The 24,705-nt window shown below is 46.9% G+C and overlaps 2 protein-coding genes and 1 non-coding gene across 3 annotated transcripts; 1 reads left to right on the top strand and 2 right to left on the bottom strand.

Moving 5' to 3' along the window:
• The first annotated feature begins 2,422 nt into the window (after positions 1–2,422).
• LOC149272852 (RNA polymerase-associated protein CTR9 homolog) lies at positions 2,423–13,639 on the top strand. Its single transcript, XM_089506666.1, has 25 exons — positions 2,423–2,467; positions 3,415–3,513; positions 3,901–4,140; positions 4,326–4,443; positions 4,798–4,887; positions 5,221–5,369; positions 5,462–5,569; positions 6,014–6,121; positions 7,581–7,817; positions 8,016–8,105; positions 8,377–8,505; positions 8,628–8,811; positions 8,978–9,066; positions 9,311–9,496; positions 9,606–9,693; positions 9,881–10,029; positions 10,112–10,228; positions 10,350–10,495; positions 10,665–10,736; positions 10,827–10,962; positions 11,298–11,444; positions 12,016–12,173; positions 12,376–12,457; positions 12,694–12,809; positions 13,279–13,639. Exons 1-25 carry the CDS (start codon positions 2,423–2,425, stop codon positions 13,637–13,639), a joined length of 3,444 nt encoding a protein of 1,147 aa, XP_089362792.1.
• A 2,931-nt stretch (positions 13,640–16,570) lies between these two features.
• Positions 16,571–22,265, bottom strand: LOC149272853 (eukaryotic translation initiation factor 4 gamma 2-like). The gene is made up of 20 exons (XM_089506671.1): positions 22,186–22,265; positions 21,641–21,799; positions 21,208–21,310; positions 20,966–21,097; positions 20,791–20,857; positions 20,553–20,704; positions 20,285–20,395; positions 20,063–20,146; positions 19,871–19,969; positions 19,633–19,774; positions 19,393–19,553; positions 19,018–19,122; positions 18,601–18,711; positions 18,404–18,508; positions 18,088–18,303; positions 17,746–18,004; positions 17,386–17,590; positions 17,090–17,298; positions 16,861–16,982; positions 16,571–16,636 (listed from the first exon to the last, which is right to left on the bottom strand). The coding sequence occupies exons 1-20, from the start codon at positions 22,263–22,265 to the stop codon at positions 16,571–16,573; spliced, it is 2,688 nt and encodes an 895-aa protein (XP_089362797.1).
• LOC149272854 (small nucleolar RNA SNORD97) lies at positions 18,792–18,982 on the bottom strand. The gene has a single exon (XR_016279525.1). It is a non-coding gene; the product is annotated as a small nucleolar RNA SNORD97 (small nucleolar RNA).
• Positions 22,266–24,705: the final 2,440 nt, after the last annotated feature.

Consider the following 24,705-nt stretch of genomic DNA (forward strand, 5'->3'; position numbering starts at 1 on the left):
GGAATGCAGGGAAGCTCCGCGCCTCGGACAAAATGTAAGCAAAGGATTTGTACATCTGTGTCCTGCAGCTTTCGTTTGTCTCCCGAGAGCAGAGAGAACGTTATTCAGTTCATTGGCCCCCAAAAAACCCCCAAGCTTAAGTTATTACCCCGGACTCTGCCAGCACAGCAGGTCACACTGTGCAAAAAATGGGAAATTAGAAGAAAAAGCACCGACAGCACCCCTTATGAACCAAAACCTCCGAACAACGGACCGGTATCCTGACCAACGCCGACAATCTGAGCCAAAGGGGACCTGGGCGTAATTAAATGAGGTTTCATCACGAAGGTCCGGGTTACGTAGGCACGTTGTGGTTGGAACGTCGGCAGAGTAAAGGGGTCCGGAGCAGCCTAGAACCCCGTTACATTATCAGGTTCTCTGTCCCATTCACTTCTGTTTACTCGTTCTTATTTCTATGAATTTTAAAGTAATTCAGAGATCTGAACGTAACGCATTCTCTGACGCTCTATAAACAGCCCACCGGCGCGTTATTACTCAACGTATCCGTATTTTCCGTGGAAAGTAAAGAGACATCAAGAGCGTGGATCTGCATAAACGCAACACATGGACACATTATCAGTGCTGTAGAACCCCGTGATACCCTCATACGGGAGGAAAGAGGGACTGGTCAACCAAACAGGGACTCATGGGGTGTATGTAAATTTGGGTAATACTTCATTCTCCCTGAAACCTTTATTATCCTGAAAGTCTCTGTTTTGTTTCTCGACGTCTCACGGCTTAAACTGCCCCCTAGAGTTGGACTCACAGAATTTTGGCAAATTGAGTCAAGTTGACTTTCTAGGTAAACTGAATTGTGATAGATTGCAAGCTTTGCAGACCACGGGGTCGTTTCTTGCAGCATTCTTGACACAGAACAGGTGGAATGATTTAGAATTTGTGGTCTGGCAGCCATCGCTGACCATTTGGTGATGATATGCCACGTATCCTATCGCTTCACTGCAACATTAAAATCCCCCTGTAGGGAATGAGCGGACCCCGAGGATCTTGAAACATTAACCCTTCAATAGCCCATTGTGAAGGTTCTATGTAGTGACTCGCCAAATGGCTGTAATACATCTTGGAAACCTTGACTTTGTCATTATGTAAAGATACACTTAATTGAGTCACCTGCATTCAAGCAGAGATATCAATCACAACCTACTGGGGGCAGCTCTCGACTGCGTGACCCCAAGAATCTGCCCCTTCACCCTGAGAGTTCCCAGTTATGCCTGACGGTAAATAATCAGTAACAGTCATGGCAAAAGTCACTCCCTATTAAATGTTCAAAATCACGGGGGTAAAAGGTCAGTAAAGTTCAGAATGATTACTGTATTACTGTTATTATAAGGGTTATTAGTGATACATATTAACCGATTATTATTATTTAGAGTTAATAGTGATACACAGTATTCATGGTTATTATAAGGGTTATTAGTGATACATATTAACCGATTATTATTATTTATAGTTAATAGTGATACACAGTATTCATGGTTATTATAAGGGTTATTAGTGATACATATTAACCGATTATTATTATTTAGAGTTAATAGTGATACACAGTATTCATGGTTATTATAAGGGTTATTAGTGATACATATTAACCGATTATTATTATTTATAGTTAATAGTGATACACAGTATTCATGGTTATTATAAGGGTTATTAGTGATACATATTAACCGATTATTATTATTTAGAGTTAATAGTGATACACAGTATTCATGGTTATTATAAGGGTTATTAGTGATACATATTAACCGATTATTATTATTTATAGTTAATAGTGATACACAGTATTCATGGTTATTATAAGGGTTATTAGTGATACATATTAACCGATTATTATTATTTAGAGTTAATAGTGATACACAGTATTCATGGTTATTATAAGGGTTATTAGTGATACATATTAACCGATTATTATTATTTATAGTTAATAGCGATACACAGTATTCATGGGTATTATAAGGGTTATTAGTGATACATAATAACTGCTTTTTATTATAATTATTATAGAAGTTATTAGTGATACATACTGTAGTATCTACCATTTCTGTTAGTAATTAGTGATCGCTAATATGTTTATTGTATTATTCTTCTGCTTCTTCTTGTTATTCTTATTATTATTACAGAGGTGTAACAGGCAGACTCTGATTAATGACCAGACTTTAATTAAAAAAAACCTTCCAAATCTCCCTGTCTAGGTGCAAGATGCCCCAGGGTTAAAGTAACCAAAAAAATGGCCGCGCACCTCCTATCCGGCGACACTCTTTTCCCGGGAGGATGTGGCTATAGACTGAGGACGTGACATCACTTCCGGTGTCTGGATTGTCCGCTCTGTGTCGCCGTCCGCAGCTGGGGGACGCTCGGAGCAAGCAGGATGTCGCGCGGCAGCATTGAGATCCCTCTCCGGGACACGGACGAGGTGAGAGGGGGCAGAAGCCCTGGGAGGGGGTATTAACCTTACTGCCCCATCTGTGTAACTCCTTCAGTGCTGGAAGCAGGTATCCTCGCTCTTCTAGCATAGAAAGAGTTACTCCCTCCCCAGTCCTGCACCCCACTGTGACCTCTGACCTCATCTCCCGAATTACCTGCACTAGCTCCTCACTTATTGGCGGCTCCTCTGTGCCCCTCCAGCAGTTCTTGTGAAATAACTTTGGACCTGAGTTCCCAATAATTCCCTAACTTACCTCAGTTCCCCCAAAACTGTTCCTGACCCCTTCAGAGAAGGCCCCAAATACCTGACCTTTCCGCCTAACAGGACTCAAGTCCGCACCAGCTGACCTCTGACCCTAATAAGTCTATAGGTGATGGCATTCGCCGTCTTGTCCAACCTCTAAGTGTTTAGGGCTCTATCCCGTCAAGAAGCTGTTTTCTGGGGGTCCGGCCGCTGTTACATTACGCCTGTCGTTATAGATGACGTGGGCCGGCCCGAAACAGCTGAGGGCCACTTAAGGATTTGTTGCAAAAAGTGTGGAAAATAAGGTTACTTTTGGTTAATGAGCAGTACAGGTAACGGGGAGGGGAATAACGGCCGTATAAACGGAAGAGTTACCGTTCCCGAGGTCTCCATGCTCCGCAGAACATTCCCACCAGGACACTTCACGTGTCTGCGGTCTGGAGGAGGGCGATTCTCTGCGAGTATCCCTTATTTTCATGACATCATCAGTGAAAGCGGATAAATGACAGCATTAAGCAGCAGTGGTAATTTGTATGGTGGTGTGCCAGTGTGTGGATGATAGGCAGGTGAACCGATGCCACGTTATCTCCTGGCACTCAGAGGGTGGCGTTTACCGGCAGCGACGTTACCCGTGTGTGATGCTGTACCCGTGTTCAGACGGTAATAACGGTTTCTGCCGCTGCTCTTCGCAGGTCATCGAGCTCGACTTCGATCAGTTACCGGAGGGAGATGAAGTGATCAGCATCCTCAAGCAGGAGCACACGCAGCTGCACATATGGATCGCTTTAGCGGTGAGTTCGCTGAGTGTCCCCCCCCCCCCCAAAACACTGAGCCTCCCGCCCCGCTTCACTATGGGGGCAACTTGCTGTAGGTCACTAGATTTTAGAGCTTTTTGCGTGAAAATCCTTGATTACATTTACTTGTCTGGCATTTGTAATTTTTTAATATTTTTATTGTTCTGGTTGAAATGTTTGTTAGTAAACGGCCGGGGGGGACGTGTCAGAGATTCTTCACGCGTGTGCGTGATGGAATAGCCGAAGGGTCCGGACCTCTGCAGGGGGTGGTCCGGGGGGTTTATTAGCAGTTACTGGACAGAACCATCGTGGGAATTATCCAGGGATCGTTTTTTTTTCTGTGAAGTTCACACGCCGTATAACCCCCCTTGTTTCTCCTTCTAGTTGGAATACTACAAGCAGGGGAAGACGGAGGATTTCGTCAAGCTGCTGGAAGCGGCTCGCATCGATGGAAACTTAGATTATCGGGACCACGAAAAAGACCAGATGACCTGTCTGGACACGCTGGCCGCCTATTATGTGCAGCAGGCCCGCAAGGAAAAGAACAAGGACAACAAGAAAGAGCTGATCACGCAGGCCACGCTGCTGTACACGATGGCCGATAAAATCATCATGTATGACCAGGTAACCTGCGCTTTATGGAACCGGATTATACGAAAATAAAGCGAGATTCATACACAGGCTGCACGCAGTTATTACTAATTACCACCAGCGGGGCGAAACGGCTTTATTCAACGCTAATAAGCGTAAAATGTCCGGCTTTGTCCCAAAATCTCTTCTAATAAAGTACCTTTTTACTCCCAAACCAGAACCACTTGCTGGGGAGAGCCTGCTTCTGTCTGCTGGAAGGAGACAAGATGGACCAGGCCGACGCTCAGTTCCATTTCGTGCTCAACCAGTCGCCAAATAACATTCCAGCTCTGCTCGGTAAGAAACGCGGCCGTGGGCCCTACCGGTACCGGGGAGAGGATGACAAAAGGATGGGCGGCAGGCGGTCAGGGAAGCGAACCTAGTTGCCGGTCTGTAATCTTTGAGGGGATTCTGTGACTTCACCGGGGCGACTCCTGGCATCGGCCGCTTCCAGCGCTTTCCTTCTTGTGGCTGGACTCTGAAATGAAGCCAGCGGCATTCTGTCGGGGACATTATGGCATCTGCCCTGCGGTGGGGGAAGGGTTTAGTCTCACAATATAATATTTTATGGGGTTCATTTTAATGGATTATTGTCTTGTTGGATGTTTCCTCAATGTAGTTTTTTATTTATTTATTTTTTTCTCCTTTTAGGCAAAGCCTGTATTTCCTTTAACAAGAAGGACTACAGAGGGGCTCTGGCCTACTACAAAAAAGCCCTGCGGACCAACCCAGGCTGCCCGGGTGAGCCTTTCCGCTCGTGCCGGAAATATTCACCGAGCATAATGACCCCGGGCGCTTCCCGTATTATTTCACTCTAGATTCACTCTGAGGTTGCTCAGTGTATCGAATAGAAAACTATTTGGACTAACATTAAAAAATAGGTCCTTTAATGGCACAATTCTTTGTTAGTACATTGTAATAATGTCCACAGGCAGCTCAGTGGCTGGCTGAGGGTTCTAGGATTTACTGTAACGCCTTTTGAGGTGTTATGGAGAGCAGGCAGGTCTGGTTGACTCGAACGTGGATTACCTCCTTACTGTTCTGCTTTTGACCGTCTTGCTGTTTATCTTGCAGCGGGGGTCAGGTTAGGTATGGGTCACTGTTTTGTGAAGCTGAACAAGCTGGATAAAGCCCGCCTAGCGTTTGGACGAGCCCTGGACCTGAATCCCACGTGTGTTGGTGCCTTGGTCGGTTTGGCCGTCCTGGAGCTTAACAACAAAGAGGTCGGGTCTATTATGATTATTCTTTACACGTCTCTTGTTTTCTGCCGCTGGGCATGTAAATGATTGAAAGACGTTGTGATTCTTCCCCACAGGCCGACTCGATTAAAAATGGTGTCCAGTTACTGTCCAAAGCCTACACGATAGACCCAAGCAACCCCATGGTCCTGAACCATTTGGCTAATCACTTCTTCTTCAAGAAGGTGAGATAAATGAAGGTCCTCCATCACTGTCCACGTGTTAATTTCAGAAGTTGTCCCGTTTACCTGTTCTGCATGTCGGTTTTGCCTGACATTACATTTGATGAATTATTTCCGGTACCGTGAGATGAAGTGTGCATTCGTCTGTATCCGTTGCTTTTTACAGGTTGTGCTCAACTGACGGCACTGCTCTTTCTCTGCCGATGCGTTTGACGGAACAGTCAATTATTTTTGGATATAAATTGAACGATATGAGGACTTTTGCATGATTTTCTCTGTCAGCACTTAATTATCAATGTAACCAAATATTCATACTTTGGTAATTACGTTTTACAGTCCAGTTAAACGAAGCACAGGAAAGCTTTAGCTCGTGTTCCTGGCATCTTTGGATGAGCCGCGTAGTCGCTGACGCTTTGTGTGCTGATGGGGTATGTGTGTCTTTCGCAGGATTACAGCAAAGTGCAGCACCTTGCCCTCCACGCGTTTCACAATACCGAGGTGGAAGCCATGCAGGCGGAAAGCTGCTACCAGCTGGCCCGCTCCTTCCACGTGCAGGTAAGAGAGGACTGGCGGGTTTTCACTGACAGGTAGGGAGTAGTACCTGCGGTTTGGGCTCCGCAGTGCCGGCTGTCAGCGGTCGGTCTCTGGCCCCATAAAATAATTCCATAAAATACCGTATTTGCTCGATTATAAGACGACCCTGATTATAAGACGACCCCCCAAAATCTGAATATTAACGTAGGAAAAAAAGAAAAAGCCTGAATATAAGACGACCCCAAAGGAAAAAAGTTTTACCAGTAAATGTTAATTCATGTAAACTATTTTTTTTAATAAAAGCTATGATTGAGAAAAATATTTTTTTTGTTTTTATTTCTTGTATTTTCCAACCTGTCCCCCAGTTACGCACATCTGCCCCCAGGCTTGCCACACCAATATGGCACTGTGGCCCATGATATGCCTTTTAACCCTCTATATGCCACTGTGCCCCATGGTATGCCTTTTGACCCCCTATGTGCCACTCTGCCTCCAGAAATGCCTTATACCCCTATATCCCATTCTGGCATTTAGGGGGTTAAAATGCATATTATGGGGCAGAGTGGCATATAGGGAGGTATAAGGCATTTCAGGAGGCAGAGTGGCATTAAGGGAGTTAAAAGGCATTGTATAGAGCACTCTGCCTCCAGAAATGCCTTATACCCCTATATGCCACTCTGGCATTTAGGGGGTTAAAAGGCATATTATGGGGCAGAGTGGCATATAGGGAGGTATAAGGCATTTCAGGAGGCAGAGTGCTCTATTAAATGCCCCCTTAACGCCACTCCAGAAATGCCCTATGCCCCCATTTAACACACACACACACCCTATACCCCCATTTAACTAACACACACACACACACACTCTCTCCCCCCTCTCTCCCCTCAGCCCTCTCTTACCGGTGCTTCCAGCCGGGTCAGCGGGTTGACGTCGCCTTCCGCTGCAGCCGGAAGGAGGTGGAGTTGGCAGCGGGGGTTTTTCTGCGTCCGTCGCGGATACCTTCCCCGGCTGTCAGAGATCAGAGTTCCCTGCACCGGTGTGGCACTGATCTCTGACAGTCGGGGAAGGTCTACGCGACGGACGCAGACAACCCCCGCTGCTAGCCACACCTCCTTCCGGCTGCAGCGGACATTGTCTACGCGGATCGCGTAGACGTCAACCCGCTGCCCCGGCAATACAGCAGGAAGCACCGGTAAGTGTGTATGATGGGGGGGGGGGGGGGGTGAGACAGGAGGATCCAGGTCCCCTGCAGCGGTGCGGGGGATCTGGATCTTAGTCTCCTAATCAGACTCTATTTGAGGTCTGATTAGAAGACGACCCCGATTAGAAGACGAGGGGTATTTTTCAGAGCATTTGCTCTGAAAAAAACCTCGTCTTATAATCGAGCAAATACGGTAGATTAATGACAGCAGTTTTCTTTATGCACATTGTGCCCGCGAGTTGTGGTCTGGAGGTCACTGTCTTTCTTCTTGTTTTCCAGGAGGACTATGACCAGGCCTTTCAGTATTACTACCAGGCTACGCAGTTCGCTGCCGCCTCGTTTGTCCTCCCGTTCTTTGGTTTGGGCCAAATGTACATTTACCGAGGTGACAAGGAGAATGCTGCTCAGTGCTTTGAGAAGGTGCTAAAGGCTTATCCCAACAACTACGAGACCATGAAGATCCTGGGATCTCTGTACGCGGCATCGGACGACCAGGAAAAACGGGACATTGCAAAGGTTGGTGTCGGCTAACGCGACGTTCCTGAGATCTATTGAAATGGCCACAGAGAGCTTGCACGTGTCTGGCTTCCGAATTGCCTTGGCTTCTATCCCACAATTCCTTTGATGGCCTGGCATTTGATTGGTCCCGGTAGGACCAGAAACGGTGAAAATCCACGTGTACTCCTTTTTTATTAAGACGTCTAATTTTTGTAGAGCCACTTGAAGAAGGTGACGGAGCAGTACCCGGATGACGTGGAGGCCTGGATAGAATTGGCCCAGATCCTAGAACAGACAGATATTCAGGTAGGGCCTGACTCTGGATGCTGGAATCGGTTCACTTGGATGGTGGTGCTTGGCGTTATGGGTTCTGGCCAAGCTCGCTGGGTTGGCGCAGAGTTTCTTTAATTTTGACCTTTGGTGCCATCTCGGAAGCACTACGTCTTCTCCCAGCACCGTGTTTTAATCGTTGTGCTTTGTGTCAACACCGACTGATGCTGCCAACCAGAGTTGTAGACAAACTATCCTGTTTTATGTTGTGGGTTCTGTCCGAGCTCACTTTGTCTTGTGTTTCCAGAATGCCTTGTCCGCTTACGGCACGGCCACCCGCATCCTGCAGGAGAAGGTCCAGGCTGACGTCCCTCCGGAGATCCTTAATAATGTGGGCGCTCTTCATTTTCGGCTGGGAAACTTGGGAGAGGCGAAGGTAACGATCTGTGTGTTTATGATGTCAATGATTGTCCTGTTTGTGCTTTGCTGCTTATTATCTGGCCGTATCCCACACTGACTCTTACTTACAGACTTTCCATTCTGTCCTGGTTATTCTAGAAATACTTTGTGGCATCTCTGGATCGTGCCAAGGCTGAGGCGGAGCACGACGAGCATTATTACAATGCCATCTCAGTCACCACTACCTATAACCTGGCGCGGCTGTACGAGTCCCTGTGTGAATTCCACGAGTCCGAGAAGCTCTATAAGAATATTCTGAGGGAGCATCCAAATTACGTGGATTGTAAGTGTCCTGGGGGACTTTTTCCGATGTTCTGGGCTCTTAACCTGATGAGTGTATTTTTCTGTTAGATGGACCAAGCCTGGCCTTTTTTTACATCTTTTTGTGATGTTTTCGCCTCCTGCTATATCATGCAACCTATTGTCTAGTGTTTTTTAAATTATTTTAGGCTATTTACGTCTTGGTGCCATGGCTAGAGATAAAGGAAACTTCTACGAGGCCTCCGACTGGTTTAAAGAAGCTCTTCAGATCAATCAGGTAGGAAGACATTTCTATTCACTGTCTCTGATGTGGCGTAAGGAGCTGCCCTCAGAAATATAGCTTTAAGGCTAACGCTATATTTCAGGAGCGCAGTGAGATCCGGTTTGGGTAACAATGTTTGAAAGGCTTGGGATGTTCTTGGTCTTAGACAAATCTCACATGCCATGAACTGAGTGACGGTAGCCATTCCTCCGTGCCGAATGACTGCATGGATGTTTATTACTCTGCTGTCGTGTTGCAGGATCACCCGGATGCCTGGTCTTTGATTGGGAACCTGCATTTGGCGAAACAGGAATGGGGTCCGGGGCAGAAGAAGTTTGAGCGAATTTTAAAGCAGCCTTCAACTCAGAACGACACGTATTCCATGCTGGCCCTGGGCAACGTGTGGCTGCAGACGCTGCACCAGCCCACACGCGATCGGGAGAAGGTGCGTGTTCTGTGGGGTTTATCTTATTATTTACAAGATCTGCGAGAGATTAGATTTGGGCCACAGATAGTTACCGCCAGGCTGATCAGCCGCTGTTTATTTCCAACAGGAAAAACGTCATCAGGACCGAGCGCTGGCCATTTATAAACAGGTCCTGAGGAACGATCCCAAGAATCTGTACGCGGCAAACGGCATCGGTAAGTACGCGGCAAACTGCGTCGGTAAGTGTGCCGGTCGGCAGCGCGTAATCCGGGGCTGCAAATGAAACAATTGGGACTTCCCTGCTTGCTGCCTCATCTGGCCGAAGCGGATGACCGGTGATCCCTCTCATTCCGGGGCTCTGTGTACGTAGCAAGAAGGCTGACTTTCTTTGTTTCATCCAAGGGGCTGTTTTGGCTCATAAGGGGTACGTGAGAGAGGCGCGTGACGTGTTTGCCCAGGTCAGAGAAGCGACTGCCGATATCAGCGATGTTTGGCTGAATCTTGCGCACATCTATGTGGAGCAGAAACAATACATCAGCGCCGTTCAGATGGTAAGAATTATACACTGATCATGCCAGACATTAAAGAGGGGGCACATAAAACGGGGTCTGATCCTCGCTTTCCTCTCATTAGTATGAAAACTGTCTACGGAAGTTCTACAAACACCAGAACACCGAGGTCCTCCTGTACCTGGCCCGGGCGCTCTTCAAATGCGGGAAGCTGCAGGAGTGCAAGCAGATTCTGCTCAAGGTAATCGCCGACCCAAGCTTTACTCAGATCTGTTCTTCGGTCGGTATCCTTGCGCGCGTGGTGACCATGCGCGTGCAACCGCTCGTTCATTGTATAAAACAGTGTTTTGATGCGATTCCAGGCACGTCACGTGGCTCCCAATGATTCCGTCCTGATGTTTAATGTGGCTTTAGTCCTTCAGCGACTGGCAACGTCCGTGTTGAAGGATGAGAAGAGTAACCTGAAGGAGGTACTGAATGCGGTGAAGGAGCTGGAGTTGGCTCATAGGTAAGGTGACCCGTTAACGTAAGGAAACGGATCCTAGCTCACCTGCCCTGGTGGGGGTGTTATACGAAGCCTTCCTGATCAGATTGTTCCCATCTGTAGAGAAGACCTCTGAGGTCTCGTCGGGGAAATACTAATGGTCTATACATCAAACATTCTCCTTTCGTTTTAGATACTTCAATTACTTGAGCAAAGTCGGAGATAAGATGAGATTTGATTTGGCCCTGGCAGCCACGGAAGCCAGGTGAGGTCCTTCTGCCATTTTGGTCAAGCAGCTTATTTCAATTCCTTAATGAGGTTTTAAGTTTTTCTTGTAATGTTTTCCGCGTTTCAGGCAATGCTCCGATCTCCTGAGTCAGGCTCAGTACCATGTAGCCCGCGCTCGCAAACAGGACGAGGAGGAGAAGGAACTCCGCGCCAAGCAGGAGCAAGAGAAAGAACTTCTGCGCCAGAAGCTGCTGAAAGAGCAGGTTAGTTCACCAGCGGAGGCTCTTATTACCCCGCAGCCTGTCTGACCCTTTGCGTTTTGGGAAGCGGGGCTCATGATATACGTTCGGTGGAGACGACTTTTTCCCATGTGTTGATAGGGCGCGTCCCGCATTCTCTCCCGAGCCGTAGATTTTCATCTGATCCTCGTATCCCGGCTGCTGTCGTCAGGTTTGTCTCATCCCTCCGTGAACTCGGTTACGTGTAGAGAGGTGAAAATCCCGCATGGCAGCCGGCGGCGACTGTAGCCTCAGAACACGGGCTGTACTCGCGCTCGTTAAAAGTCTAACCCGTTCGCCGTTTTTGTGTTTTCCTTCAGGAAGAGAAGCGTCTCAGGGAAATCGAGGAGCAGAAGAAGCTGTTGGAGCAGAGAGCTCAGTTCGTGGAGAAAACCAAAAATATCCTGACGTTTTCCGGGGAGATGGATACCCCCAAAGAGAAGAAGCGCGGAGGGGGCGGCGGACGGGTTCGTGTTTATTATAACCTTTATTACACAGCAAGCTTACAGGCCGTGTGTGTGTGTGTGTGTGTGTGTATATATACATACATACATATTCGTGTTGACTGCCCCGTTTTAAATTGTACAGCGCTGCGGAATTTGTTGGCGCTTTGTAAATGATAATATGAGAGGTGTGCGCGGGTTTATACGATGAATCTTTTCTGTGCTGGAGCGGTATATTTAAACCGCTGCAAATCTGTGTGTTGCTGTCCCCCGGCGCGGTGTAACCTGCATGGAGTATAAAGCTATAGCCTCTCACGGTAAATGCCAACGATCTCGGACTTTGTTAAAACCTCTGGCTGGACTTTCCGCCTGGTCTCAGATCAGACTGCAGAAACGTGCGCTTTACTCTGTAATCGGCGTTTCACGTTTTTTGCCTTCCAGTTCCGATTTTTGTAGATATTCTAGATTGTGAAATTTTTAATCTGTGAGGTGTAGTCCGGTCAGGCTGATATCCAGCAGTTACGGACCTGAACACATCGAGTCTTATCTGTGGCCAAAACGCGCCAACTGAGACGATTTTTACTTTTTGTTCCAGAAATCGAAAAAAACTGGTGAATTTGACGAGTTTGTTAATGATAACTCCGACGAGGAACTGCTTCCCAGAAAGAAAAAGAAAAAGCGAGCCAACAGCAGCGATCACGAGGGAGGAGAGGAAAGAGAGGGAGACAAGAAGAAGAGGAAGCGGAAGCGCAGGTAACATGCGCAGGACGTAGTGCTGTGTCTGATGTCATAAGCAGGGGGTCTCTGTCTTCCTGGTCCGGTCCGGGTGGGGGACCCATTTAAATGGCTTATTGGATGTATACGTCCTGGCACAGAATATGCGCAGGACGCGTAAAACGATGCTAAACTCTGGGGGTGAGGAAACCTCTCTAAATGTCTACGTCTGTCCCCTTAGACCCCAGACAGGCGAGGGATCTGATGATGATGATGAGCAAGTGCCGCAAGCCAAGAAACGCCAGCCTAAAAAGAAACAAATGGTATGTGTGGGGGTTCATCGGGATCGTACGAAAGAAAACATATTGAATTAACTTTGAGAGAAGGCGGCTGAACTATATATCGTTTGTTACGATATAATTAGAGCAGCCGCAGCCTCGTTCGTAGAATCTTCCAGCATCCTTTAGTTCTGAACCTGTGTGTCTTGCATTAAAATGGGAGGCTTAGACTTGGCGATTCTCTCTAAAAGTCACAACCAATATTCTGTGCTCCCTTTTAGCCCATCAAACAGGACCGTACCCCACCGTCCATGCGAGGGAAGATCAAATCTAAGGCCATCATATCCTCCAGCGATGACTCCTCTGATGAAGACAAACTCAAGATTGCAGATGAAGGGTAAGGACGTTCGGTATCGATTTGGTTCAAGGTTTTTGTTTGGACTTTGTGTGGACCTGATAAACGTCCCAGAGCTGCCGTCTGAGAGCTTTGTGCAGTCACGAGACCTTTGTGCTACGAAAGCACCGACTCGGTCTCAACCTCTTCGAGTCCAGGAGGAAGCGATTTATACCTAAAGCTCCGCCGCTAGAACCCACACGTCATAAAAACATCACGGAGGGTTTAGTAGCGGGTCAAAAGAAAACCGAGGTTCTGGTTTCTCTGCCTACATGGTTTTAAATTTACATTTTCTTGTCTTTGTTGCTTAGTAACCATTTATTTTACTTCTAACAATAGTGCAAATACTTAGTACTTGATACTGTTTTTTTCCATGCTGTCCTACAAGTAATTAGACTGTCGAAACTTGAAGAGGGGGGTCGTAGACAAGTCATTAGTTTCTATGTACTTATTTCTATTTTTTTGTCTCTAGGAACGCCAGGAACAGCAACAGCGACTCGGATGACGGCCCAAGGAGACCGAAGAAGAAAATCATGTCTGACAGCGATTCCGACAATGCAAACAAATCCGGCAGCGAGGCCGGGAGCCACGGCCGGTCCCAACAGTCTGACGACTCCGATGATAACAACTGGGCGAGGAAGAGAAAGCGGTCCGACTCGGGATCGGATGCCGGCTCCGTGCAGTCTCGGAGAAGCCGTTCCGGGGGGTCAGACAATGAATCCCCCGCTGCTTCCGACAGAGGATCGGATAACGAAGGTTCGGGCAGAGCCTCCAGAAACGAATCCGAACGAGAAATGTCTAATAACGACCGTGGGTCTGATGACAGCGACTAACCGTGAAAACGCTTGCTGTGCTTTTGTACTTATTGTAAATATTTTTCACCGTCATCTAAAAAACAGAATGTTTTCTAAGAACGGAAGCTGTGATCGGACACAAGTTCTGCTAACGATGTAAGGAATATCATCTCCGAACCTTGCTGAAGCAGAAAGTGGACTTTAAATGTAACAAAGCTGCCGAAATAACTTTACAAGCGACTGATATTTCATGGAAATAATGCTCTGTGCAGTTTGAGTGAAGATAAACTTGTTTTTGTTCAGTTTTGGAATTTGCGGGTGGAATTGGCACCGTTCTTTTTTTCTTTCTACGTGAACGTACTTCATGTGAAATCATGCTGTTTTTTTTCCCGCTTTTCTTTTTAAATACGAAGTCAATTGGAATTTCTAAAATAAAGCCCGTTATTTCCCCAACTCGATATCTTCAGTTTATTCACCATTTATATTGGAAATGTAACTAGCAGGCGCTGGCAGTCGGTACGTTACAGCGAAAGGCGGTGGTTTATGAAATTGCCGGCGATCTCTGCTGTCGTCACCGGTAGGTTGATCATGGATCGAGTCCTGGCTTTTGGCGGAGAGGCGCAGAATTCCTGTAATTTTTATACTGAAATGTTAAAGTAGCAGTTCTTTAACTTCTTTCTTTGGATAACCAGAGATGTTTTTGTTTTACTTGTATTTTATTTTTAAAGTTGTACGTTGTAGCGTTTAGAGAACACTTTAAAGATCTTTGTTTTCAATAAACGGATTTGTTGCTATGTTGTAGCCCTGCTGTTTTTTGCTTCACACCGGGTTTTAAAGTCCTGTTAGATCAGATTACTGCTGCGGGGAGGCCAATCCACGCTTGTCGTTCATTTCCTTGATACGTTGTCATCGGCTCTAGGATTTTACAATCTGTAGCGTTTCTTTATACCTGCGCCTCCAGGCATTGCTGAATTAATTGTAGTTAACCCCGCTCTCCCTTTTCAGAGATCAGTAAGTGCAGCCATTGCATAGTTTGAGTTTCCCATTAAATTTCTTTACCAAAAATGTACTAAATGCCATGGCAACCAAGAGACTAGTAAAATCAGCAGGACCATTCCATTGGTTGCCACAGTGATATTTTCAGGTGATGAACCAGAAGCTCCAGATTTAGCTTTTAACCCCATGAGTAACAATTCACTTTTGCATCTGTTTTATATAGAGCAATCAAATTCCGTAGCGCTGTACACTAGGTAGACAGGACATAATGTAACAAATTGACTGACAGGCGAGGAGGGTCCTGCTCAAACAAGCTTACAATCTCAGCCATATATTATATATATATATTTGGCTAAGTGTTAATCTAGTGAATGGGGTTTCGCGCCTTGGCGGGTTTTAATCGGGCACCAGAATCCTCACCTTCCCCATCTTTAAACAGCTCAGAACAAACCCCAACAACCTTTGTGTGACCATCAGCTGCCCCCTCAAAGTCTGTGCTCGGGGGGGGGGGGGGGTATTAAATCCAAAACACTTACATACCCCATATACCTCTAGGAACAAAACAAACGATGCTCTCTAGCGGCCAAGGAAGGTTTTCATGCACAGACCTCATCTCTTCAAGTGCATTATAGGTTAAATTACCACCCATTCCAGAATGAAGCATAATTCTGAACACTCATCACCATCCTACAAGCGAAAAGGTGTTTAAGAGCCAACTAGGGTCTAATCTTACAGCTCAGAATCTGAAGGTTTCAGTTACGGTAATGTTGGGGTATTTGTGTGTGTGTAATATATATATATATATGAGAGAGAGAGAGAAAATTTAATATATTTATTAGATACACACACACAATCTGCTGGGCCAACACAAGCCCCACAAAACAGTAAAATGTACCCGAATGGGAGCAGAAATGTTACAAATGCAGCTTTCCGAAGATAGATTGATGCATTATACAAATATTAAAAATTACTTTGTACTAAAGGACAAGGGGGGGGGGGGGGGGTCAGGGGTTGTAGATCTTCATCTCGCCTCCAGAAATGTAGGGACCGCAAAAAAAAAAAAAAAAAAAAAAAAAAAAGTGGGGTGACCCACTTTTACCCATGCAACCCATGCCATCTTGGAGAATCCCACCCTAACGCAAGGTCAAAACATATCCGCATTATGGCCCCGCAGCAGCCAAACAGGGCGAGTTAAGGAGAGAGTCACACAGATCAAGTATCACAATGTTTATTGATAGATACAAGTATATAAAATCAGGGCATGAACAGGACTTGATAAATTAAGTAGACTTAATTTCAATACTATAATAAGGACCGATTCAGTTTGTCACCAGTTTAAGTTTCACACCCACAATACCATCGCTGAGGGCATCTATCAATCTCTCAAACGGATCTGGGGTTTTTTTGTTTGTTTTTGTGTGCAAGGAAACTCGCGTTTCTTTAGAGACTTTACACTTGCCCAGGCTCAGAGATATTAAAATCTAGCACAAAAAGCCCATTACTAGAGGTAGAAATACAGGCAATATACTATTACAGCAACAACCATTGATTACAGTTAATCTCTGTAACATCCAAAATGTATAATCAAATATTGCAACAACTCAAGTAATACACTGAGCAAGGCGAGAGTCTACAGTATTCAGAGTTGCCATTCAGGTCTTCCCCTAACAGCCTAAAGGTAGCCGGCAGCACAGAACGTCCGCTCCATACACCACTTCGGTTTGTGAACGTATGATGTAGTTATTGCATGCTGCTAATACACTGTCCTAAACATTAAAGATGCTAAAATATCGATGGCAGACTATGATTAAGACGTTACACTAAAATCCGTACGCAGGAGTCCTGAGGACTCGCCTCTGTGTGCAGATTGCGAAAAGGTTACGGCGGAATGGATTTTTCGCAGTGGTCGGGTCAAATGCAGGTACATTGTAGCAACAGTATGTTCGACAACTTAAGGCTTCAGCTGCTCGCTCATTAATCGGCTTCCTCCTCGGACTCTTCCTCCTCTGCCGTCTCCAGCCAGGTCAGCCACTGGTTCACCTGAAAGAGTCATGGCCGTTAAAAAGGGGTCGATTCTCTAAGAGGACAGATTTATTTCTCTAACAAGTTCAGCAAAAGACTAAGGTCTGTCATTCCCCTGGAATTAGCGATAGTTGGTATACGGACGACCTTTTAGTGCCGGCTTTTGTAGCGTCACATAATTTATAAACTTGTCACCAGTTTTGGCTTGTAAATCACTTTAGAGGAAGATGTTTAATACACACCTGGAACAAAGCTTTCCCCTTCCCTGGAAACTCTTGAGTTATATCTTCCTTCCAAGCCAAGAAGGCCTCCTCTTCAATGATCTCCATGTCGTAGAAGTGGACAAAGAAGCGCAGTAACATGCCTGTGTCAGAGAGATCGCGCATGGCATCAGTAACACAGACGACAGAAAATGCAATAACTTAAACGAGGCAAAAAATTCTGAGTTGGACAGCGGGACGCCGCACTCACCTTTAGGAAAGTTTTTACTATAGCAATGGACCTGTAGTGCATATAGGGCGCTGACTTGCAGGTCGACGTGGTCGTGAAGGAACTTCTGCATTACCGGCTTAAAGGACAGCAGGAGCTGCTTCTCCTGTTCCAGCTGCTCCTTCGTTGGGGAGGCTGAAAGTTCAGGGTCGTCGGATGGAAAAACCTCATGAGAAATATACTGTAAAAAGCTGAAAACAGAAGATAAAGGGTCAGCAAGGATGGACTTAAGCAGAAAACGCCAATCACACAAACCTCACCAAACCAGCGGGTCTTACCTGGTCATCAAAATATTCACAAATCCTTTATCTACATGAAGTTTAGGAGAGATGTTATCCTTAATCCACTTATAGATGGATTGCGGAGACGGGTCCAATTGTATTTGTTTCAGCAACTCCTTCTCCAGCTTCATAAGCGGGAACAAGAAACTTAAACCTTTCCCTTCCAGAATCTCCAGCATCCGGTCTTTGTTCTGATCAATCTCTACAAAGAAAGACGAAGAGCCTCAGCATTCTGCTTCTAACACCAACTCCCAACACCCCCAGATCCTAGCGGAATGTTCTGCGACGCCCGACGGTTTTGTGGTCATTTTGACGACTGCGGGCAGGGCGCTGCCTCCACCAATACATGCGGCTCACCTGGTAGCATCTTCTGCATGTTGACTTTGCTTTGCTGGAAGATCTCCGTCAGCCACTCACGATCTTTCAGCTTTGCCAGTTGCTGGAGGCAGAGCAGGAACAGCGGGAAGTGGGTTCCATTCTCCATGGGCTGAGCCAGTTCAGAAATGCTCACCAGGTCAGCGATTATGGCCCGGGCTGCAAACTGTGCCAAGTAGGATTTCACCAGAGGGATATCAGCCTCTAACTTGGGGCATTGATCCAGCACATTCAAGAAAGCCTGGAACAAGAGACCAACAGTTATAAGAATGCCATTAAGCCAGACGATTTCCACATCAGGTGACATTCATGGTAGCCCATTACCTGCATGAAGTTGTCACTAGTGGCCACCCCCTCCTGACGCAGAATGCCGATCAGGGTACTGGCCCGCTCCTTGTCTTCATCTGACCGGTCCAGTGACTGCAGAACTATCCGGCTGATCATCTCAGGTATATAGTGTTTTGGAGCTCTCATGTCTTTCACACTGTTTATGGCATCGGCTGCGTTTCCATTGTTCAAGTAGTCCGTCACAAACGCTTCCTGAAATAAAGACAGCGACACGCTTTATAGATATGCGCCCCGCTTTGGATTTTATTCCAGTTCAGTGCTTCTGAGATGCACAACACGTGGAGTTACTCACAGTAAGTTTAAGTAGTTCTTCTTTAGAGGGTGGGGGCTTCTTAACAATTTTCGCAGGCTTCTCTTGAATTGGTGGTGGATTTGTTTTTAGGCCAAGCTGAGGGGTCTGATGAGAGAAGGGGGGGGGGGGGGGGGTGTAAGTTCCCATATAACACAGGGTTCATTTACAAAAGGCATTTTAATGGAGAGTGCCCTCACCTGCCCCATGGGTGGTGTTTGAGTGCGAGGTGGGATCATGGTCATCTGAGGCTGTAGCTTTGGCACTTGATTTTTATTCATCAGGAAAGACTGAGCAGGTCTCAGGCTGATCTGTGTGAGGAGATAAAACAAAAAACACTTTAGACCCCAAAATAGTAGGCAGTGGAGGCTTGTCTTTTAACCAGCCATGGGAGCCCTCAGATCTCATAATCTTGCTCAAAGGACACTGGCCAACCCAATAGACAGAATTAGGAAGAGAACAAGGGGGGGGGGGGGGGGGGGAGAAAAGAGGAGAAAAAGAAAGAGGGAAGAGGAGAGGAAAGAGAAAGGGTCTCCAGCATTTGTCCTCGTAATAACGCGTCTTTTCATAATCACTGGGCATGGAAGACGGTGAGACCGCCAAAAGCGACGACGTACCTCATCTGCGTTAAGCTGGCCTTTTTTAATAAACCGGGGTGGCATATCCTTAGACTGCCCTTGCTGCGATAAAAGCCCTTGGCTCTGGTTAAATTGGCTTTGCCCCTGAATAAAATGAGTTGTATTACACAGTCAGTCATTTGAAATCTGAAAATCCAGCTACATTAGAATCATAATTTCATATCCATTCCACCCAAAATGCTGCAAGATAGAAAGTCTTGGTCTTCATCTTAGGACAGACTTAAGGATCCACGGGATCGGCATAAATTGCTTTGACTAGATTAGTAGCCTCAGCCACACAAGGTCATGAGAGCCCAAGTTTGAGGCTCAGTTATTTACAGCTCTGAAATAGACGGCATACTGAAGCAGCCTTACCTGGCTTTTCATGAATGGTTTGCCTCCAATGTCAAACTGAGACTGGGCTGGAGGGATGATGTGCCCACCGTGGCCATTGAAGAGCTGACTGGAACGATGCCGCCCCATGGTGGGGGAAAATCTGTCCTGTATGACCCCTGGACCAGTACCGATACCACTACCTAAAGACAGACAAGGCAAGCATGACGTATAGAACAACATAAATGCGACAGAACGCTAGTAACACAGCGAGACACCCACCAGGCATTTGACGGAACATATCAGCAAGCCCTCCTAGCGGGTCCCTTTCCATCTTCATTCTTGGGGGCATGAACGGTCCCTCCAAAAAGAAGTCAGTTCTCATCCCTTGAGCCATCGGAGCAGGAATAAAGACTCCCAGATCCTGGAGGAGGAAAGGAAGCAGCGAGGGGTTAATCTTTATGTCCACTCAGTGGCACCGCAAGCTTCATCACACAGGCCGCGTCCAGCTGGTACCCACTTTTACTGCATCTTGGCGAATTTGATTGATAGTCTTTGGTCCATTGTCATTAAAAGCTTTGCGAGGAGCCCAGTTGTTTTCTCGCAACTCCACAGTATCCTTAAGGAGAAGAGGAAAAAAAATTATATATAAACTGAGTTGGCGCAGCAGAGAGAAGCGGCGAGACCCAGGATGGCGGCTCCAGACACTTACTTGCAGCAGGAAACGAATCCTTGCTGGCAAATCCTTGCTAGACTTCAAGGCGCACATACGGGCAAAGTACTGATCCATTAAGGACTAGAGGGAGAGAGTAACAGGCGGTACGTTAAACCCACAAAGGGCCAGAAACACCCAGCAGTGATAAGTTAAGTATATATTCACAACCAGACGCCGGCACGCCGATTATACACCACCGAGACCAGTGGGAGTACACACCTTGGCTTTTTCATGGTCTAACCTCGGCCCTACAGTCCTCATTATCTGACAGAGACACTCCAAATCCTCTCCCATGTCTTTAAGTTGGACTCTCTTCTTCTTTTCCAGAAGCTAGAAGAGAATGACAAGCATGTAAACATCTCATAGTCCTTTAACGCCAGTTACATCGCATCACCGATTGGGTAATTACACGGCATAAGACCGGCGGCTCTGGAATCCGCACGCAGCGGGATCTGGCACTCTCCCTCTAGGAAGTTCCCATACTTACTGTTTTGATGCACTTATGAAGGATAGATTCATGAATAAGATCAAGCTTGCCAAGTTCCCCAATAAATTTGATGTTTCCCAGCATTTTGATCTTGGCGATAGCTCTCTGTTCCTCCTCCTCAGGAAGGAGGGGACTGTCCCGCTTGTCGTATACTGCAAACAGCAAGGGGTGACACGGATTAGGGCCGATCAGCCAATACCGCCAGTAGTCTCGTGGTTTTCTGGCAGCGTCCACTTACCATCAACATTTCTGGATCTATTCTCAAATTCATCTTGAAGTTTTGATATTAGGAGGCGTCTAAACGTCTGGGGGGGGGGGGGGGGGGGGAAAGACAACAAGTTAGAGGGGACCAGTGATTTACCGAGAGGAGTAAGACAGACAGTGTACGCTGACGGCACAACACGGAGACTTACTGTGCTTTGCTTCTGCCCTGGTTGACCCTCTGTTGCTGGGCCATCAAAGTTTGGTGCATCTTCTGCTAATCGCAGACATAGCTGAGCATAGAGAGAGCTGTACTTCGGCTCTTCAAGGGCTTTGTCTACAATCTGCGGCAGACAGGAGCAGAGTTTAATGAACACGTATCGGACGATCCGCTGCAGTGCGCCAGGGATAGGACAGAGCCCACGAGTCGCAGCCGAAGAAGCCAAACACTTACCAGCAGTATGATTCCTTTAAGGATGAGTTTGGAATCTACACCCACGTTGAGGAGCTCAAGGCATAGCTTGTCAAACTTCTCAGGAGCGAGCTTGTTTAAGATGCTAGAAACAGATTAGAGGAAAACAACGGTCAACGAGGACAAAGAATAGTCGAGTATAAAGTTTTCTATGGAATTTAAAAGAAAAAAGGTGCAAGGAATGAGTTTCTTATAGATATTGTTGTAATATCACCCAAGCTGGCACATCTATCATGGGACCCTGCATGCGATGCCCACCACGACTGACCATTGGATACAGTCTGTATTCAGCACTGAAGCTTAGCGAGGGGTCCAGGACTTTTCTTTAGCCGTCAGGACGCTGGCCCCTGGAGCGTGCGCTCTAATTATGCACTTTTGAGGGGGGTTTCGGCCCTCCGTCTCGTGCAGCACTTACCCTCTTACTTTCCTAAAGATTGCATCGTGCCGTTCTTTCTCACTTGCGGAGGTGTGCGCAGTGTTTGCAGAGTTATTTGAGGAGTTAACATCTCGTCTAGTGCTTCGTGAAGGAGTCCATCTTTGAACGCCAGGCCCCGGGGTTTTCCCCAGGTACTCGCTGCAGAAACAAACAAGCGGCTTTAGGACACCAACAAGTTTACCAAGCGGGACGGGAAGGATTTTAAACAAAAAGAAAAACCTGGTCCATTACAAAGCTCTACTTAAGGTCACTCCATACTAATAACATGTAACAGAGCTGGAGTAGCTTTTATTTCAGTGTTAAAGATAGCAAAAGGCCATCACGATAGACTTTTGCATTGAAGCGATACTACGTTATCTATTCGGTAGTCCGTCTAGATTACCACTTCTTGATAAAGCACAAAAAAAAAACAACAAAAAAAAAAAACATTGTGCAAATTTTATTCAATGTCAAAAATAGCAGAAAAGCACAGATTTGAGGGATCTATCAAACTCCAAACTCTTTCCACCATAAAGAATACACACCAGCGATTCCGCGAGGCTGGGTTACTGTGCGTTACAGGCGCACAACCCGCGGAGTCCGCTCCCCCTAATGCACGCTGCATGCAACTGCACAACGCGCAGATGTATTTAGAAAATACAACAGGGCGTATGCAACTGGGGAGTGGGGGGGGGGGGATAAGGGTCTCTCGGTCGATCTTCTGCGGGCGGGTAAATCCACCCGGTCAAAATCCTGGCAATACACTGCAGATCACAGCTTTCAACCTGCCAACGAGCAAATGTGGGACAAAGAGCCAACATGAGGGACAGAAGCAGAGGAGGAAAACGTTACGAGTATTTGGGGCAATAACAGGGACCCCTATTTTTCACAAGACTTCTGCACTTTGCAGGCTAGCAGGACATTGGTGGCAAATTACACATCAGTACAGCGTTACCGGAGGCACGCAGCGGATGCCGGTTACTAGACTTAAGCATCCAGGCGATATTTACGGCAGAAGTAGCCTCTAGGTAGATAAAGCATGCGATTTATTACACTCGGCAGTGACGGGGAGTCAGCAGCCAGGCATTTATACATCAAACAAACACAGATTACAAGACATAAACCAAGCAGACACCGGCACGTTAAACTGGAAGACCAGCCACGAAGAACCGGGCTGCACCTGGGGTAATGTCGGTATGTGTGTGTGTGTGGGGGCTGTTTAAATGGCACATTATCAGAGGGTTTTAGAGAGCTATCCTTTCCTGCTCGCATTGTTTGAGGCACGTGGTTGCCAGATTAAGGCGAGGGGGAGCCGTCCCGTTGCTTTTGTAGCAGTAAGTGCCCCTAGGCAGCGTGGTAAACACAGCTGGACAGTTTAGGGCACAGACAGCCACATGTGAACTGGGTCAGCGACTAAACCCACGTATGTAGAATACAAGACGTGTACCTGTTGCTGACAGTCTTGGGATAGTGCTGAGAGGCACCTCTACCTCCTCCGCCTGACGAAGCACTGCAAGAAACAGCACAGTTAGACGCGGGCTCAGCCAGCCGTCCCTGCCACCCGTCTGTATACAGCACCGGGCGAGGGGGCAAATCATACTGCCTACTCTCCCGTAATCTAATGACTCTGGCATCATCGCCACCGGTTACAGACACCCTGAGGGCATCAGGAGTGTTTAGGGCCCGTTACTTTATCAGATCAGTGCAGGCCTACCTGCTACTCACGGCGGAACAAGAGAAGTTACTTTTATAATAAGAGTAGCGGTCAGAGGCTGAAGAAACGACCCAGAGGGGCTCAGTGACCTCTTTAATCCATGTATAGTACGGGGGGGTTCTTTGCCTCTGACCGCATTTTTGGGACGCAAGTAACATAACATAAACAGGACGTTACCTGAAACGAGAAGCACCCCCTTCTGCAATCGCACTCTCCACTTTGGCGGCTTGACAACCAAGAATATTCAAAAAAAGAATAAAAACACAGTGGACAGGGTGGGGGGTGGGGGAGGGACACGCTGAAAGAGAAAGAAAAAGGGTAAATTAGTACCAGAGAAACACCAGCACAAAATACAACAAAAGCCCATGATGGACCATGGCGTCAGCCACATAGATTGTAAACTCACTGGGGCAGGACTCGGGGGCAGGACTCGGGGTCAGGATCCGCCTGCATATACCTACAGCCAGCCCATACGCATCATAACAGATTATGGGGTGAGAAGAAAAAAAATGGTTTCCATGGTAACCATCACATTTAGCACAGAACTATACCATTGATAACAGTGGCCCCAGAATAAACACACATTCTATAAACGCGTATATAAACGGAACCCGTCAGCTCAGAATAAAGACATCGAATTATAAAACATCAACAAAAATAAGTTATTTTATTCAAAAGGACTCAATCAGCAATAAGTGTGAACAGCTGACAGGACGAGGGGATTGGAGCCAACAACGAGGACGGGCGTAGGGACCGGAGGCTTCGGGTACCTCCAGAAAGGCTGCGATAACCGGGGAGGAGGCCCGGGCCGCAGAGGCCTCTCGCAGCTGGGAAAAGCCTTTGTTCTGCAGGATCACAGAGGCCTTCCAGCCGGCAGGGAGGATCCAAAATGGCCACCCCGCAACCAGGAACTGCATTATTTAACGAGCCAATGCAGAAATGATGCGGGATCTATAAATCCAGGGATCCCTTTCACCGATAGCCAACGGGCTCCCTGCTTAAGACAAAGAGTAACCACCCCGCAGGGGCACTGCCAGCAGATGCCCCCAGATCTCACCCCAGGCACCGGAGGGTTAAAGAAAAGGTGTTCAAATTAAATTACTACAAAGTAAGAAGACTTTACACCCAACACATGTTTTGGGGTGGGGGGTAAATTAAGAAAGCACCTCAGCAGGAGTTACCACTTAAAAAGCATCAGAACAAGTGAATCTGCCACAGGCTGGCTGAGGGTAACACTGCTGGCTTTGGGGCATCAGGGCATCTTATTAAACAAGGAACAATAGAAGAGGGGGCAGCAAAGGGGTGAAGAAAGGCTCTGAGATTTAAACCACTTAGGAACCCTGCCCCAGGC

Source organism: Sceloporus occidentalis, unplaced genomic scaffold, assembly GCF_023333645.1.
Source record: "Sceloporus occidentalis isolate IW3139 unplaced genomic scaffold, rSceOcc1.0.p SCAF_410, whole genome shotgun sequence".
Lineage (NCBI taxonomy): Eukaryota > Metazoa > Chordata > Lepidosauria > Squamata > Phrynosomatidae > Sceloporus > Sceloporus occidentalis.